General features: G+C 41.4%; 1 protein-coding gene across 2 annotated transcripts in view; it reads right to left on the reverse strand.

Moving 5' to 3' along the window:
* MAML1 (mastermind like transcriptional coactivator 1) overlaps positions 1 to 17,288 on the reverse strand; it is a 39,318-nt gene extending 22,030 nt beyond the window's left edge. Inside the window, exon 1 of one of the 2 annotated variants that reach the window (XM_026686443.2) lies at positions 16,576 to 17,288. In XM_026686443.2, coding sequence (XP_026542228.2) covers positions 16,576 to 16,995 — 420 coding nt within the window. In that variant the 5' untranslated portion in view covers positions 16,996 to 17,288. The remainder of the gene's footprint in view (positions 1 to 16,575) is intronic. The other variant, XM_026686436.2, reaches the window with a different exon arrangement.
* Between the last annotated feature and the right edge of the window lie 609 nt (positions 17,289 to 17,897).

Raw genomic sequence — 17,897 nt, forward strand, 5'->3', positions numbered from 1 at the left:
GTAGGGGGCCTACCAACCTCCTGAGGTCTAGGGAATTCCCTGAGTTTAGGTGGGGCCCCTAAAGCGGGATTGGGGAACCCATCTTGTTCAGCCCCCAGAGGGCGAAAGAGCTCTTGGAAGCCCTGTGCTAATCCTCACTGAATGGCAGAACAGACTACTAGGGAAATGTCAGAGGAACCACTGCCTGAGTGGGCTTCTCCAGGACGTAGGCCAGCAGCAGTGGGGGTGAATGGGCGTTGGTAAATTTACCTGTGAACGCCCTTTCTATGCTGCGAGAGAGCCCAGGATGGGTAGACTCCTTCTTATGACGTCATTAAGCAGGGTCTGTACTTGTATATATAAAAAGCCATCCCCAGCTTTGGCGAAGATACTTGACAGACTGAAGAAGTGTCTCTGAAAGCAAATAATCCAATACATTAACATGCCTTACCATCTACGGATGAAACAAGGAGGGGCTGGGCTCTCTCGCAGCATAGATAGAAAGGGCGTTCACAGGTAAATTTACCAACTCCCATTTTCCTCCATGCTGCAGCGAGAACCCAGGATGGGACATACAAAAGCTTGCATGTCCATGGGCGAGTCCTCGTCCGGCCAATCACTCCGACGGTGGAACCACTCGCTGAAGAACCCATCTGCCGAAGGCCGCTCTCGCCGAGGCAAAGGAATCCAGATGGTAGTGTCTGATGAAGGAGACAGGGATGCCAACGTGGCCGCTCTGCAAATCTCTTCCAAGGATGCCTGGGTGGCCCAAGCGGCTGAAATGGCCACACTTCTGGTAGAGTGCGCTGTTAGCACGGCAGGGCCGGAAGAGCCACCGCTTTGTAGGCTTGTGCGATGCACGTCCTGACCCACCTGCTAATAGTAGGGGAAGAAGCCTTGCTCCCCAAGTGAGAAGGTGAAAAGGAGACAAACATGGCTTCTGTCTTTCTAAAAGGAAGTGCGCTTGATGTAAATTCTAAGAGCCCTTCTGACATCTAGAGTGTGCCACTTGCGCTCTAAGTCATGGTGTGGAAGGGGACAGAAGTCAGGTAACACAATGTCTTGGGACCGGTGGAACCAAGTGTTAACCTTTGGGATAAAGGAGGGGTCCAGACGGAGAACAACCCTATCATTGTGAAAGATGCAAAGATCCTGCCTGATAGAAAGGGCGGCCAGTTCTGACACCCTTCTGGCTGAATTGATAGAAACGAGGAAAACTACCTTTAGAGTTAGGAATTGGAGAGACACTGTTCTAAGGGGTTCAAAGGGGGGGCTTCGTAAGGGCATTAAGAACCAAGTGAAGGCCCCATGAAGGATACCTGTGCAACACAGTGGGGTGTAGGTTGGAAGCCCCTTTCAAAAATCTCCTGACCGAGGGGTGATGGGACAAGGAAGGAAGCGAATCCCATGAAAGAACTGAGGAGAGAGCTGCTACCTGGCGACGTAAGGTATTGGGGGCTAAACCTTTCTCCAAGCCATCCTGAAGGAATCTAAGAACCTCTGCCAACTGGGCTGAGGAAGGAGAGAGACCCTCCTTGAGGCACCATTGGGAGAAAACCCTCCAGGTGGCATCATTGAGGTGCCTCGTAGAAGTTTTGCGAGACGCCTGGATGGTGAGGATAACCCCCTCTGGGAGATTAGCCTCCCTTAGCTGCTGCCGCTCAAGCGCCACGTGGTCAGCTTCAGCCACCGGGACTCCAGATGGATCAGGGCCCCTTGGTGCAGGGAGATGAGATGGGCCGGGATCCTCCAAGGGGAAGCCACAGACAGATTGACCAGATCCGCAAACCAGGGCCTCCTGAGACCCACAGGCCATTTGCAACGAAGAGCATTGGTTCCCTCCGCTCCCTGGCAAGGAAACCTGATGAAGAATCTGTTGACTTGGGCATTTTGAGGAGTGGAGAAGAGATCCATGTCCGGAGTTCCGAACCTGAGGGAAAGATCCCTGAATAGAGATGGAGGAATGGACCATTCTGCCTGGTCGACTAAACTCCTGCTCAGCCAGTCGGCTTGGGAATTGTCAACTCGGGAAAAGTGATCCACTGAGATTGACAGGTGTTTCTCTGCCCATAACCCCAAACGTTCTGCCTCCCTCATAAGTGCCTTGGATGTTTTGTTTCCCCCGTCTGTTGATGTGTGCCTTTGCGGCCATATTGTCCATCAACACGAAAACATGGGAGCCAGTCACTGAGGCTCTGAAATGCTTGAGAGCCAGAGAGATAGCTCTGAGCTCTAACCAATTTATGGGATGGGTGCTGTCTGATCTGGACCAAACCCCTTGAGCTATCTGACCATCCATATGGGAGCCCCAACCCAGAAGGCTGGCATCTGTGGTGATTACTAGCCTGTCTGGTTCCTTGAATTGGAACCCCTTCCAGAGGGACGGGGAGAGCCACCAATTGAGGGACCACCGGGCCTGTTGAGAGAGCAGGACCTTGATTGACGAGTGGCTGGTTCCTGCTGGTTGAAAGGGGAGCAGGAGCCATTGGAGCGATTGGGAGTGAAGCCATGCCCATGGGTCGATGCCAATACAGGAGACTATCTTCCCCAGTAGTTTGGACAGCAGTGACAGTGAAACAGTCTGTTGTTGTTGAATCTGGCTGATGATCTCTGCAAGACTTTTTCCACGATTTGGAGACAGAAAACCTGGCACAAAGTGGTGTCAATGACTGCTCCCAAGTGTAGCAGTTTGGTCGTGGGTGAGAATGGGCGTTGGTAGAAGTTACCGTGAATGCCCTTTCTATCTATCCTGCGAGAGAGCCCAGGATGGGTTGACTCCTTCCTATGATGTCATAGCTGAGTCTATACTAAGATATAAAAGCCAGCCCCCAGGAAAGACCCCAGCTTTGGCAAAGATACTTGACAGACTGAAAGGTGTCTCTGAAAGCCCAAAATAAATACAGAAATATGTCTTACCCTCTCCGGACGAATCAAGGGAGGGCTGGGCTCTCTCGCAGCATAGATAGAAAGGGTAATTTGCAGATCCCGATGGGCTGCAAGGATGGAAGAGGAAAGAATCAAAATGTCGTCCAAGTAGCATTGGATCCTCACTGGAATAGAACGCAGAGATGCCACCAATGCTGCCAGAACCTTTGTGAAGACCCTTGGAGCCGATGAGAGGCCGAAGGGGAGTGCTCGATACTGGTAATGGGTATTCTGATAACAGAAACAGAGAAACTGGCAATGATGAGGCCAAATTAGGATGTGGAGGTAAGCCTCAGTGAGATCAATGGAAGAGAGGAGGTCGCCCTCCCAAACGCTCTCTAAAATAGAATGCAGAGTCTGCATTTTAAATCGCCTGTATTTTACAAATTGGTTGAGAAATTTTAGATCCAGGATGGTTTGCTACCCCCGCTGAGGCTTTGGGAACGATGAAAGGCGAGAATAAAGCCCACGTCCCCATTGACAGGGGGGAACAGGTTTGAATAGCTCGGATTTCAAGAAGGAGTTGAATGGCCTGATTCATGAGGTCTTGCCTTGAAATGTCCCGAGAGACAGATCAAAAAAAAATTTTTTTGGGGGGGCATTAAAAAGTCCAATTGTAATCCTGACCTAATAGTGCTGAGCACGCAGGCGTCCGTTGTTGACTCCTCCCATTTGGAGGCAAAGAAGGCTAGGCGATGGATGGGGAGAACGAGGGATTACTTAGAGCGAAGGAAGGAACGACCCCCTCCCCCCCCGAAAGGGCCGTTTACCAGTAGAAGGTTGTTGCCTGCCAGATGTTTCCGCCCGTTGATCTTGGCGTTGGGAGGATGGCCTGTGAGAGCGGGGAAGCGAGATGAGGTCTCCGCTTGGAAGGCAGGAGGGCAATAAGGACCAGGGCGATAGTCGGCTTTCTTCCCAGAGGAAGAGAGAATTTTACGTTTATCTCTGGTTTCGATAAGGTTCCAAAGCATCGCCAAAAAGCTTATCGCCTGCGAAATGAACCGAAGCCAGCTTCCATTTTCGGCGTGACTCCGACTGCCAATTTCGGAGCCATAAAAGTCTTCTTGCTGCTACAGAAGATGCCATGGCCTTGGATGCAAATTTGGCGGAAATGAGAGTGGCATCTGCAGTGAATTCCGCCGCTGCAATAATCTTATTAATGTCTTGGTGAGACCGAAGGTCAGAAGTAGTCAATCTATTCTGGAGTTGGCGCAGCCACCATATGGATGCCCTGGTGAAGAAGGATGCTGCTGTTGAAGCCCGAACAGCCCAAGCAGCAGCCTGGTGATTGCGCTTGAGGGTCTGTTCGGAACGTTTATCATCCGGTTTCAGGATATCTTCTGGCTCTGTGGGAGTGCCAGAAGATGAGCATGAGGCCAGAACCGGAATGTCAACAGAAGGCACTGCCAGGGCATTGTCCAGAGCTGCGCTGACATTGTAGAAACGCTTATCTAGAGAAGATGGGCGAGGTCACCTGCCGAAGGAGAAGCACACTGTTCCTTGACCATGTCCAGGAACAAAATGGGAGAAGGCAAAATCTCTGCATGCACTACAGGCTTGGAGAAGAGCTAATCGCCTTGGCTAGAGGGATTTCCTTGTGGCTCGGGAGCCACTTCCTCTGGTGACAGCTTGGCAGTGACCAAGGCCTTGCTGAGTAATGGTCTGAAGAGTAATGGTTTGAAGACCAATGCAGAGGATGTCTGCTCTGGGCAAGAATCCTCTTCCTCTGAAAGATTTTGGTCAAAAATCTCACCCTCTTCACACTCTGAATGAGAGGAGTAACTGTGTTCAGATGGTGAAGGCCTTCCTTCCTCATCAACCTCCTCCCATTCTGGTAGAGAAGAATGGACCCTGAGGTCCTGAGGCCTGTGTAAATCAGTATGATGAGGCAAGGAACTTATAGATTGAGAAGGGAGAAGGATCTGACTGTACAGCAAGAGCCTCAGGAAACCAGGATGGAGGATGGAAAGGCTCATAGATAACTTCTCCTCCCCTGGGAGGGCTTGGTTGGGGCCCACGAGTATCACCTTTCCAGAGGTTGAAGAATTTGCTTGAAGCCTTCAGCCAATCCCTGCCTAATGGCAGATGATATGGTCTATGCTCAAAGGTAGAAGCAGAAGGCCGAAGGCCCGCTGCTGTGGGAGTGAAGGTGGCTTCAGGCCTAGATTGAGGAGAGGTTCGGGGCCTGGAGGGAGGGGGAGGAGCATAGGGCACAGAAGCCTGTTGGAAATAAGGCCCAGATCTGCTTAAATCCTGAGGATCTGACTGTACAGCAAGAGCCTCAGGAAACCAGGATGGAGGATGGAAAGGCTCATAGATAACTTCTCCTCCCCTGAGAGGGCTTGGTTGGGGCCCACGAGTATCACCCGAAACATGCTGTAGTTGCACTTCCTTCTGCTGAATAGTTCTGTTGAACTGCCTCTCTAGAGCTGCATGTCTGCACTTCTCTGCCCTCAATTCAGCCTGAGTTGCCTTCTTAGGGGCTAGAGCCTTAGCTTTGATTTTAGCAGCCACCTCCCTCTGGACTGATTGGGTGCGTTGTCTACGTCTTTTTCTCCTATTGGGCTTAAGAGACTGTTCCACTGGGGGGGAAAGCTCTGCCAGAGCCTTATCTTGCTCCATTTGTAAAATAAAGGCTCTTGCGTTGGAAAGAAGCTGTTTAGAATTTTTTCTATTAAGCCCCTTAGGGTATAAGTGGCCCCCGGGCTTACAAAATGGCCGCTCACCTCGTGGTGGAAGGCTTGAATCCAAGATGGCCGCTGATTACAGGAAAACAGGCTCCAAGATTGAAGAATCACTCCTTAGGCTATAGAGAGCCCCGAGAGAAGTCAGCGAGGGAAAAACACAGCAACCAGCTACACGATCAGCTGGCTTGAGCTCTTATCAGTTTGCCGATTGTGTTTACGATCCCTCCAAACTGCAGGCGTGGGGGAGGTCTGCAGACGCTCTCCAGCTTGCCTGCACAGAGCTCTGTGACGCTGCTCCCAACGTTGCAGGGCTCTCCTGAAAGACCAGCTGCCCAGATCTCTGGGAGCTGCTTGAAGAGAGGAAAAAAGTACTGAAGATCACTGGTGATTGCTATCTAACAGAACACTTTCAGAGACACAGCTACTGACTGAAAGGAGCTGAGTGAAAAGCTGGGGTATCTCCCGTGGGCTGGCTTTTATATCTTAGTACAGACTCATCTATGACGTCATAGGAAGGAGTCAACCCACCCTGGGCTCTCTCGCAGCATGGAGGAGAATAAAGATTTTTTTGGGGGGGTCATTTTAAAGCCCTAAAAAGAAGAGTGGAGGTAAAAGGGTGGAACTTGGAATAAGTGCCACCTGGAAAAATAAAGAGGATTAACAGTGAAACTTTGAAAAGACTCCCGAGGATACATTGTAACTGAAATCTTATTAAAAGATATAGTAACCCATGGAAAGGAAAAGTAAAGGAAAGAAACAAGAAGGAACAGTCCGGGATCATTTGGTGATTTAAAAAAAAAAGGTTTTGGCGTTGTTGTTTTTTCTTTTTCTAGTTTTTACTTAGTCAATCTGGTGGTTGTTCAAAAGTGTTTAAAATGGCATCACTCCTGGAAGAATTGAAGATGAGTCTTAAAAAACAGAAAGAAGATGCAGAAAGGGGAGGAAGATCCTTTGGCTTCGTATTTGAATTTTTTGAAATGGAGATCCTGAACTATGAAAAACAAAAGGAAAAGCTTCAAGAGCAAGAAGAAGGCCGAGATGAAGAAGAAGACATTTTCAATGATCAAATAATGCAAAGTGTGGTAAAAAGAGGAAAAAGGGGGAAAGGAGTTAAAAGTTTGAGATCAAAGCCAAAAAGAAAAATAGTCTGAAAAAAAAGTATAACAGCAAGGAGAAAAGAAAACTACAGAAGGGAAAATTAGAGAGAGAAGGGTATAAAAAAAGGGATGAGAAAAAAAGGGGGGGAGATAGAAAGGGAAAGAACTTATGAGGGACAAAAGCAGGAAATAAAGAAAAGGGGGAAACGTACTAGGATTAAAGGTATTTGCTCAGCTAGAAAACACAGAGACAATGGCTAAATTAAGTTAAAAGTGAAGATTCTGCAAAGGTACAAAAGATAGTGTTGTGACAGTAGAATACTGTAATGAGTTAGAAATGAAATAAGTCAATAATCTATGAGATAAAACTGTATTGTTATGTAATGGTATGTTTATTTATAATTAATGCAATAATCAAGAAGGGAGGGAAACATTGTAATTGTTTCTAAAGATTGATAAAATATTGAAAAGAAATGTGAAAGATTTATAAGAAAATTTACACCAGTTACTAGAATGAATTTGAATAATTATTTTGCTTATTAATAGTAAATAATTTATAAAATAAAACTGTATGACTATCCAATGGTATGCTTATTAACAATTAATGTAATAATGAAGAAGGGAAGGAAACATTTCAATTGTTCTCAAAGATTGATAAATATTGAAAAGAAACGTGAAAGATTTACAAGGCTCATACCAGTACTAGAATGAATTTAAATAACTATTTTGTTTACTAATGTTTATATGTGTGTGTGTGTGTGTGTGTGTATATGTATGTGTGTGTGTGTACATACACACACACACACACGTTTTTAGAATTTTTCTTTTTACATTTTCAAGGGGAAGTACCAAGCAGAGTCTGAATGATGAGATTCTTGAAAAATGGTTAAGGTTTCTTTGCCTCCTCTTACACTGAACAGAATCAAGGCTGGGTTAGCTTTGGTTTCTTTTTCATCCCTTCTTCCTTCCTTGGACTAAGTTGACATTTACTTCTTATATTTTTCTTCAAGATTGCCTCCATACTCTTTTACACGAATTAGCCCATCAGAATCTGTCTCATCTCCCATACACAAAGAAGATACCTACAGGTTACTATGTAAACCAACCATTGACTCACTCCCCAGGCTCTCACTTGGCAACTCTTCAAGGTCATCAAACAAGTCTTGCCAGCGCACAGGAAAGCCCTCCCTTCTCTTCCTACTGCATAGTAACCAGTACCATAAAGTCTATTATAGCAATAGCACTTAGACTTATATACTGCTTTATAGTACTTTACAGGCCTCTCAAAGCAGTTTACAGAGTCAGCATACTGCCCCCAACAATTTGGGTCCTCATTTTACCTACCTCTGAAGGATGTTATTATGTTGGAGAGCAAAGAGTTCTCTTCATCCTGGGATTTGCTGTCTAATTTTTTTTTAAAATAAAGTTTTATTGAGTTTTAACAAAACAAATAAAACATCTTATTTGAGTACAGCATGGTTCTGGGTTATCACATTTCCATACAGACACAATTTCATATGCATATTCATCTTATGTATTCAATTTCATATCTTATTACTCTTTCTACAGCTTCTTACTATTTCTCCCTTTACTTCTCTTAATTTTCTTTTATGGTTATCTCATTTTCTTCTTATTCAATTGTATTTCTTTTACCTAAATTTCTATATCTTTTTATTCATTATACTTATACTTTCATCTGTCTTGTTTACAATTTCATATGTTCTCTTCCAACATTCTTAAAAAGCAAAATTCCCTCTATGATTGCCAATCGGAGTGCAACACCTTTAAGTCTTATTGTTATTATCATATGAAATCTCATTAAACATTACATTTGTGCATTCTAAAATTATAACATTCAAATTTCTAATATCTATTTTATATCATGTAATTCTGTTACATTCTATAAAATAGTATTCTGTGGTTGTCCCAATTTCTGACTCCTGACCTGGCCTACTTTGAAGGATGACAGCACTGCTTGACTGAGAGATTTGTCTTCTCTGTAAAAGCTTTTACTAAAAATAACAGAATTTGCCAATTCCTATTCCAAAACACATGTAAGCTCTTCCTATTCATTAAAATGTGTTTTGAATTTAGGAGTTTTTGTTTATTTTGCAATGAGATTTTTTTAGTAAGAGTATAAGGTTCTATCCTTACTACACACACACACACACATCCCTAAATATGGTATATTTATTTCTTGCTTAACCCATTTTTTTAAATGAGGAAAATAGCATCAATTAATTTACCATGTTAGGGTACTGCAAACTATGTAAAGCATGGTAATAGGCCATTAATAACACTGGACAACAAAGATTTTGCTTCCTGAACATTTTTAGGTATATCTTATAGAATTTGGCTGCTAATCACAAAAATAACCCGTAATTTAACCTATCACGTTCTGTTTTATAGCAATCTTCTGTTTTTGCACAATGAAAATGTACACATTCTTCAGTATATGTTAGCTATGCTGCACACATGAAACATATGAAAGATGAACTATTGCTGAAGCAAATCTAGTATACCAAGAACAACTGGACCATCTGTAGAGATCTAAAAGCAGTGGCTCTTCTGCCTAGAATGCAACTTGGACATACCAAGTACTGTTGTTACATATGCAAACAGAACAGCTGGGCAAGAGTGTCTCATAACATTAAAAAGAAATGCCCAATCTGAAAAAAATTTGGTTTCACAATAGAAAAATGTGGCACGTGAACCACTTGTCAACCCAACTAAGATATTTTTGCCTCTACTTCATATAAAATTTGGACTGATGAAAAATTTTGGGAAAGCGATGAACAAGGGGGGGTGGTGGGGTAAAGGTTTTTATTATTTGAGACAGATGTCACCAAGAATAACTGATGCCAAGGTTAAAGAGGTCATTTTAGTTGGTCTATAGATCAGATACAGTATCAATGGGAAGTGGTTCGAAGATCTGTTTTTGGGGCCACGGAAAATCTCTTGGAAAGCATTCAAGGATATTGTCGAGAATTTTCTTGGCAACTACAAAGCATCAAACTACATTCAATTGGTTGACAAACTTCTTATAGCATACAAGACCATTAAGTGCAACATGTCATTGAAGATTCTGCATTTACACTTGGATTTCTTTCCTGAAAATTTCGACACAGTCAGTGATGAGTCTAGTGAAAGGTTTCACCAGGACATTGCCCAATAGAAAAACAGTATCAGGGCAACTAGAATTTAACAGTGTTGGCTGACTATTGCTGGACACTGCACCAAGATACATCAGACACTAAATACAAATGAAAATCAGCAGGAACACACTTTTAGCCCTACTGAACTCATGCACTGCATTAGAAGCATTATGTGATTAAGTACATTATAATCATTAAAAGTTAATTTCATATTTCTGAAAATTCCTAGTGATAGTCATTCTGAAATTATATTTCTGTTTGATTTGAAGGGATTTATCACGATCACCAAAAGTTTTTCAAGAAGCATAACTTTTGAAAAAACATATTATCCAGTGAAGCAGTTCAAATTAGATCAAACAAAAATGGATACAATATAGTGAAGTTCTGTACAATAAAGATATCAACCTCTAACTTACCTAGTCTACTTACTAGACTAGGTAATCATGATTAGAAAGCATCAAGAACTCCACAATTCAATCCTGAGCTAGATGAGAAGGGAAAATGCAGGTGTTCAAGTTGGATTTAGAAACTCACATGCAATAATTTCACAATTAAATAAAAACTCATGACTGAATAACAACAGCACAAGAATATATACTATTAGCAAACAGCACAATCTATGAAAAGAGGAAGCTAACAGCTGGTAGGGAAGAAACCAAATGTTTCAAAAGCACACACAAGGAAAGGAGAAAGAAAGGAACACAACACAACCAAAAACAGTAGCCACAGAACCCAAAGAAATCTAGAGAAATGAAGAAACTAAAGGGGACTGAATGAGGGTATTGTTAGCCAGTTCATTCAAATAAAAATATTTTATAATGAAACATTTTGTTGCAAATTCTATCTATGTTCAGCATTGCAGAACAACACTACAAATTTTAAAAGAAATGAAGAGGATTCTAATCGTATTTTTCCACCCTAACAAGAATACTGTGAACTTTTGATGATCTATTTGGGTTTGTATATTACATTTTTAATTTTGGTGCTTACATTAAGACTCATAATTTGTAATCTACACAATTTGACACAACCTAGTTATAAGATACCTCTCTTGAAACAAGAGTTTATAAAAGCTTAGTAAACGAGTCAGTTACCGCCCCACCAAAGTAGCGTCAAGACAAGAAAAACCTGTTATGGAACAAAATCTCAAATGAAAGGAAACTCTCAAAAAGAAATCAATACTATTTGTCAACCTATAAAAAACATTTATTCTATTTTAGGCTTAGCTCATAAATAACTACAAATTGAATGAAAAAATAGTGAAATTACATAGAGTGGGCATATCCATATATATACAAATTGGAAAACCTTCTCTCAGTACATTGAATAGAATAAGAGAAATATAGAACATATTTAGAAAAGAAATCAAATTGTCTCACTTGTTATATTTCCATCACTCATATTAAATTATCTTAGGTCCCACCAGCATTCAACATGAAAGAAATTATGTATCTGGAAATATAGTACAGTACATGAACGACATGACAGATTCAAGCATTAATATTAGAAGACTAAAAGAAGTCACAATGAAATGAAAAAAAGTTATAAGTTCCATACATTTTCATTATTGCAGAGAATATTTGGTCTAGTTGTTAAGACCACAAGATCTAGTCTTGGCTAAGGCATGAAAGCCAGCTTGGGCCAGTCATTCTCTCCCAGCACAGCCCACCTCATGGGGTTATTGTTGTGGGGAAAACAGGAAGAGAAAGCAGTATTATGAGAAACCAGTTATGTTTACCACCTTGAGTTATTTATAAAAAAGTAAAAAAATAATAAAGATATAAATCAAATCAATAAAAATAACCTCTCAGACACACACACACACACACACACACACACACACACAGAGAGAGAGAGAGAGAGAGAGAGATCCTATATTAAGAACACTATATTTCAGGCAGTAAAAAAAATCATTTTATCTCCACAATATGCACACATCCTAGGACCTAGGCATACTACATGGAATTGGAAGCCCCAGATATCCCTCAACAGGTATCACATGGCTTATAAGTGATGAAATTGTTACTTTGTATATAGCATTTCAAAAATGAACTCTGGATATCCAACTTTTACAGTTTCTTAGGAATAGGAACCATTGTTAGATTACATTATTAGGAAGAAAAATCTATTCTTAACTTGCTTTATATTAGAAATATCAGGAAAAGAGCACTGATGTATTTCTCTCTTCCCATAGTGTTCAGATGGCACCAAGCATACCTGGGAGCAGGTACAGGTAGTCCTCAACTTACAACTGCAATTGAGCTCAAAGTTACAGTTGTAAGTCATTGCCTGTCATTGAGTCACCAAGTGACTACACACAATTTTATGAGATTTTTTAAGGAAACACTGCAGTTGCTAAGTGAACATGATGGTCTTTAAGCGAATCCATTTTTGCCAGTGGGCATTTTTTTCTGGAAACCAGAAATAAACACAGGTTTCCGACAAAAAAACAAATTATGGTCAGGTGACCCTGCAACAGTGCAGTCAGCTGTAAATGCAGATCAGTTGGCAAGCATCCAAATGCAGCCATGTAACAGCAGAGGGGAAGACCCCCAATGGAACTTCAAAACCTGGTCATAAATAGCTCTGGGGAGCCCTGTCTTAACTTTGATCAGTTGCTAAGCTACCGGTTGCAAGTCAAGGACTACCTATATTGCAAAAATAATGGTAACATCCCAGTAGCCAGATGCCTTTATTGGAAGATATTGTAATTAGATCTTGAGACATGGCTATGTTAATAACATTTTCATTATTCTTTATGCAAAATGTTCAATAATCATTACCATGCAAAAAATGTACTAGTTTTTCTAAAAAAAATGTGAACACTTTGGATTTTAAATTCCCACAAACAGAATCCATTTATCATGGGAAAAGATACGTGTCTCATATCTTCTCTGGAAAATTCAAGAATCATCTGAAATACTCTGTTTAGCAGCTGTCTCATTCAGCAACTATTCACAAAGATGATACTTAATAAAATAAAAAAAATATTTTCTAGTCAATTCACATACTAATGACCAGATTTTGTGCACCTGACAATATACACTGGAATGACAGTAACACTGGCACTGCAGCATAGGTAAATGAGATAGCAGCAACCAGTGATCATCTCTCTTTCTTTGTGTCATATGTTTGTTTATTGCCCATTTTGTTTCTAATTTAAGGTATGCATGGCAATTGCTAAATGAGGAGATGGTCTATCAGTGACTGGAACTAAGTTCCAGCCATGGGTAGTGGTTCTCTAGACGGTAAAAAGACAACTCTGGATTCAAGGCAAGTTTGACATTTTCAATTGGGGTGGCATTTTATTTGTCACTAGACTATCCATCAGCATAGTTTGCTTTGTTCTTTCAATATAAAATTATCAAAAAATCTGACTACAGACATTACTAATAAATTTTTGAATTGTACATTGTTGCCAATTCAAACTAACCTGTCCACATTCGGAGGTTGGAGAAGGCAGGAAAGGGCCAGCTTCCAACACGCAGCATACATATGCAGTGTGCAAGAAACCAATCCCTTCCTGTCCTCTCCTGGCTCCCAGGAGCCCCTAGGTTGGTAGTGGCAGGCAGATGCAGCACAGTTCTCATTCCACACATGGCAGCACTGAAGCCAAACCTGATGGGTACAGTAAACCCTGGGTGGAAGTGGAAGAAGGCGGGAAAAGAAGTTGAGGGAAGGTGGGAAAGGGCTAGCTTCTGACATATTGCATACTTATGCTGTGTACCAGAAACCAACCCTCTCCTGCCCTCTCACGACCTTCCTTCTAAGCATACTGGACCACCACCGAGTATTGAACTTGAACTATGCGATTTTTTACGCTTATTGACTTGAGAACAAAATGGACTTATGAAGTGCCTCTCAGGATATAAACCGTTTGCATGTCAGGGATTGAATGTACTGTACATAATAAAAATATAGAAAATATATTCTTTATTAAACATTTTGAAAAGTTATTGACAGTTAACAGAAAGAGAATTCTGATATTTTCTTTATATTATTATTTAAGGCCAATTTCTTTTAAATTTAAGTCAGATTTTTCAATTATGGATATCCTTTTTCATTAATACATTAATAAAACCATTTATTAATAGATTTTTATCCTAATTGTCTGTCTGTCTGTCTGTCTGTCTGTCTGTCTGTCTGTCTGTCTGTCTATCTATCTATCTATCTATCTATCTATCTATCTATCTATCTATCTATCTATCTATCTATCTATCTATCATCTCTTGGTCAACTCAAGGCAGCAAACGTATATTTAATACTCCTACCCTTATTTTCCCCACAACAATTTGTGAGGAGATGGAGCTGAGAGAGAATGATTGGCCTAAAGTGACCCAGCTGGCTTTCATGCTTAAGGAAGGTTTAAAGTTCAGTCTCCTGGTTTCTAGGCCAGCACTTAACCACAATAGAAAATGAATGAAATAACACTGATATGTAATATTACTCATAGCCTAAACTTTAGTATTAAAGGACATAGCATTCTCAAACTACATTAAAACAAATCGTCTATAAATAATCTATCTATCATCTATTTATGTAGAGATAGAGATAAAAATATAGAAAAAACTTTCCTGAATAAATTTGGTAGGTCATTGTGTGACACAGAACAGCTGAACTAGATAGGTCTGCTTGTTCCAGTGTGGATTGTAGAATTATAGGGTTGGAAGAGGCCATTAAGCCACTGAATGTAACAATCTACTCAATGCATGAATCTCAGTTAAAGGAACCCAGATAAGAGTTGTTTTTCTCTGAAGGTATGACTAGTCTATTTAACACTGATTATCTTACATTAACTTTATAAAATGTATTGCTACATTTTGTTTTGTTTTCCTATTTTAAGCAACAATAAAATATAAACGATTCAGAAAGCTATCATTGAAAAAAACTGATCAAGCCAGTAAAAGATCACAGACACTCCATATAACTTTTACTGACAAATAAAAGTTAATGCGACCAATCATTTGGATTGTGACCTGTCTCTGTCCAGCCACTTTCTAATCAAAGAAATTACTAATATATCAGACAACTTCTGATTATTATCATGTGAAAAGATCACAATTTAAAATGACAGAGGAAACTTTTTTCCTCTATTTTGTTAGGAACATAAAGATAATTTTACATACTTTAAAAGCACAGACAGCAATTCCAGCTCATTTCCACTTTACTTACATATTTCCTTCAATTCTGACAGGAAGAATATAGAATTTTACTTGTAATCCATTTTTAACAAATTACCAGCATCCCACTTTTCCAGTGTATTCTGAATTATCTGAGTTGTGATATTAATACAGTACAGAAGTTACGTGAGTCCTCCAATTCCAAAATAAATTTGATTAAATTTAGAGAAAATATTGATCAATAAAATGACTGGATATTCTATCTCCAGTATTTATGGATATTAAACTTTAAATGTTCATCTAGAAAAAATGCTGAAGACTTGGATTCTGAAGCACTGCCACATGAATTTTTAGTTAGAACATCTAAGTATCTAAAACACCATTATTTTATCATTTGTTCTTGTAAAATTTAAAAAAAACCCACAGAATTTGCTAGATTTCTAGTATACCTAACTCAAAGGTAAATAGTTCAAAATGAAAATGGAATATAAACAAGTATATTGTCTGAGATAACAATACAATTGTATTGTTGCTGTAGATAACCAATCCTCCCTAATTGTTTCAGATTATATAGCGCTGCTCCTCTAGCAACCCAGAAAAAAGTTAATAAATATATGCTGATGCAGAAGAATTCAAACACATCTTTAAATCCTAGTTTAGGAGAAAAATAGGCATGAACAGCCTTATCAATTACTCCTACAAAATATTATAGAAATATTTGTTTAGAACACTATAAGAAGGAAACTAGATTTCCCCGAAAATCCTGCATAGACATTCCATTTGTTTTCCATTTATATTCTAAAGATTCTAGTAAGATATATCCTACTTTATAGCCTATCTAGTGCAAAAAAAAAAAAAAGAGGTTCAAATAATTTGTCACTGAGTGGCCTTCCGGCAGATACAATTTAAGGCAAACATTCATATTGTCCTAAAAATAAACCAAAATAACCCCAGGTGAATCACTTTGGGATCCTTGAGGAAAGATTTGAACTTAAGCGAAGAAAATAAAGCCATTATGCATTATTTGCTGTTATGATTCCATAAAAAGGCATCCCACAATACCTATGAACAGAGCTTCAAGCACCTTAATTCTGACTATATATATTCAACTGCCTTCTTACAGAGGTTATCTACTTATGCTGCATTCATGTATAAAGCAAATACACCCATTTGCAGCTTTATATAAAATAAATCTGCTTCAGTTTAATTTTATATAAGTAGAATACTACAAATGTTTACTTCGTTTATTTTTCAAGTTCTTAAAAGATCTCAAGGGCCATTTTAAAACTGCTTGAAGCAGCAAAGTGAAGAGATAATATGCATAGGTAAAACAAGCACAAACAGTGATTAAATTATCTTTCGCTACAAAGGGGTAAGAGAGTGGAATATGGGAACAATGTTACTGCTAGTTCTGAAATTTAAAATGAAGAAAAAAACCATAGACACGGGAGTGTAAATCTTTTCCATTGTAAAAGTTTCGCAACTTTTCTAAAGTATGCTAAAATTTTGACAAACAAGAACCCGCCTAACTCCAAATACACCATTTATTTTAAGGGAGGATGGGGTGTCTGAGAGCTAAAACAAACCCCTGGCCCCGACATCTGGATCTTACCGCGATGAGAGCGCTGCTACGACCGTGCTGTTGCTGTTCACCGCCCGCGGTGTCACCATCCAGGCCATTGACTCCAGGCCTGTCGGAAGAAGTGGAGGTAGACGCAGAGCCCCCGGCCCCCGGGGCCTGAGCAGAGGAAGGCGGATGCGAAGGAGTCGTCGGAGGTGGCGCAGTGGGGGGAGGAAGGGGCGGCTGGCGGTGCTTCCCCGCTCGCTTGGCCTTAGCCTGCAAGCAGCGTTGGTGAAGGGCGAAGGTCTGCTGGCGCTCCAGGTCCAGGCGCTCCGGGGACACGGCCTGGTAGCGGGACTCGCAGGCACTGTGATGTCGCCGGCAAAGCTCGATGCGCCGACGGAGCCGCTCCATCACCGCGCTGTGCTGCGACACCACGAACTCCGCCATGGGGCAAGGGGGCAGAACCATGAGCCGCGAGCGGAAAAAAGCAGAGCACCGGGAGCAGCCGGCTCTTCACTCCGCCATAGCTGGTGGCGAGGGACACCGGGCACTTCGGAGCCCAATTCTCCCTCTTCTTCTGCCGTCACCACTACCTTTCCCAGGCGTGGGCGCCCCACTGCCGCCCGACCCCACCGAGCCCGCCTTCCCGATGCAGGCCCGGCGATATCAATCCCCTGCCCCAAGCTAGCTCAGGCCCAGAGCCACCCAAACCTCCCGTTTCCCATTGTTATCCGCGCCTCAGCCGCCGCCATCTTGAAATTGTTTTACCCCTTTTCTCCCCCACTTGGGAAGCCTGCCCAGTCCGAAGCGGGTGGACTTTCCTAGGTAGTTGCAGACGTCACGGCGCACACACTCACTGGCAGTAGGCGTTAACAGACTGCTCAAAGAACCAATCGGAGATGACAACGGAAAAGAAAAGGGAGGGGGGAAAGCTGGGGGAGGGGATTTCCCTTTCCGTTTCTCTCCCCCTTTCTTACGACCTTTCCGGAAAAATAGAAGGGGCGGAACTTTATGATTGACAGGAAATGTCCTCGTATGCAGCTTGTGCTGGGATAGCTGAAACTTATAGGCCTGCCCCTCGCATACGTATTAGGCAATAAGTGTAGCAATACATAAAAGTTAATACTCGGGTTTACATTGAAAATATGCAAATGAGCAATAAAGGCCGAACCAAGAGTTTGAATTCTCACCAGCCTTTCCTTTAAATTAAGGACAACTGCCATTTTAAGTGAATTATTCCATGTATTCAGTATGCACTGATTTTAAGTTTTCTTTGCCGGACTAACGATTAACATAGTGTGAAAGAATAACCTAAGTTTGGGTCTTCTTAAAACCCAGAAATTTTTACGGGTACTAATCTCCTGTTTATG

This window comes from Notechis scutatus, chromosome 2 (assembly GCF_049901735.1).
Source record: "Notechis scutatus isolate UNSWTSFEM ecotype Mainland chromosome 2, rNotScu1.2, whole genome shotgun sequence".
Lineage (NCBI taxonomy): Eukaryota > Metazoa > Chordata > Lepidosauria > Squamata > Elapidae > Notechis > Notechis scutatus.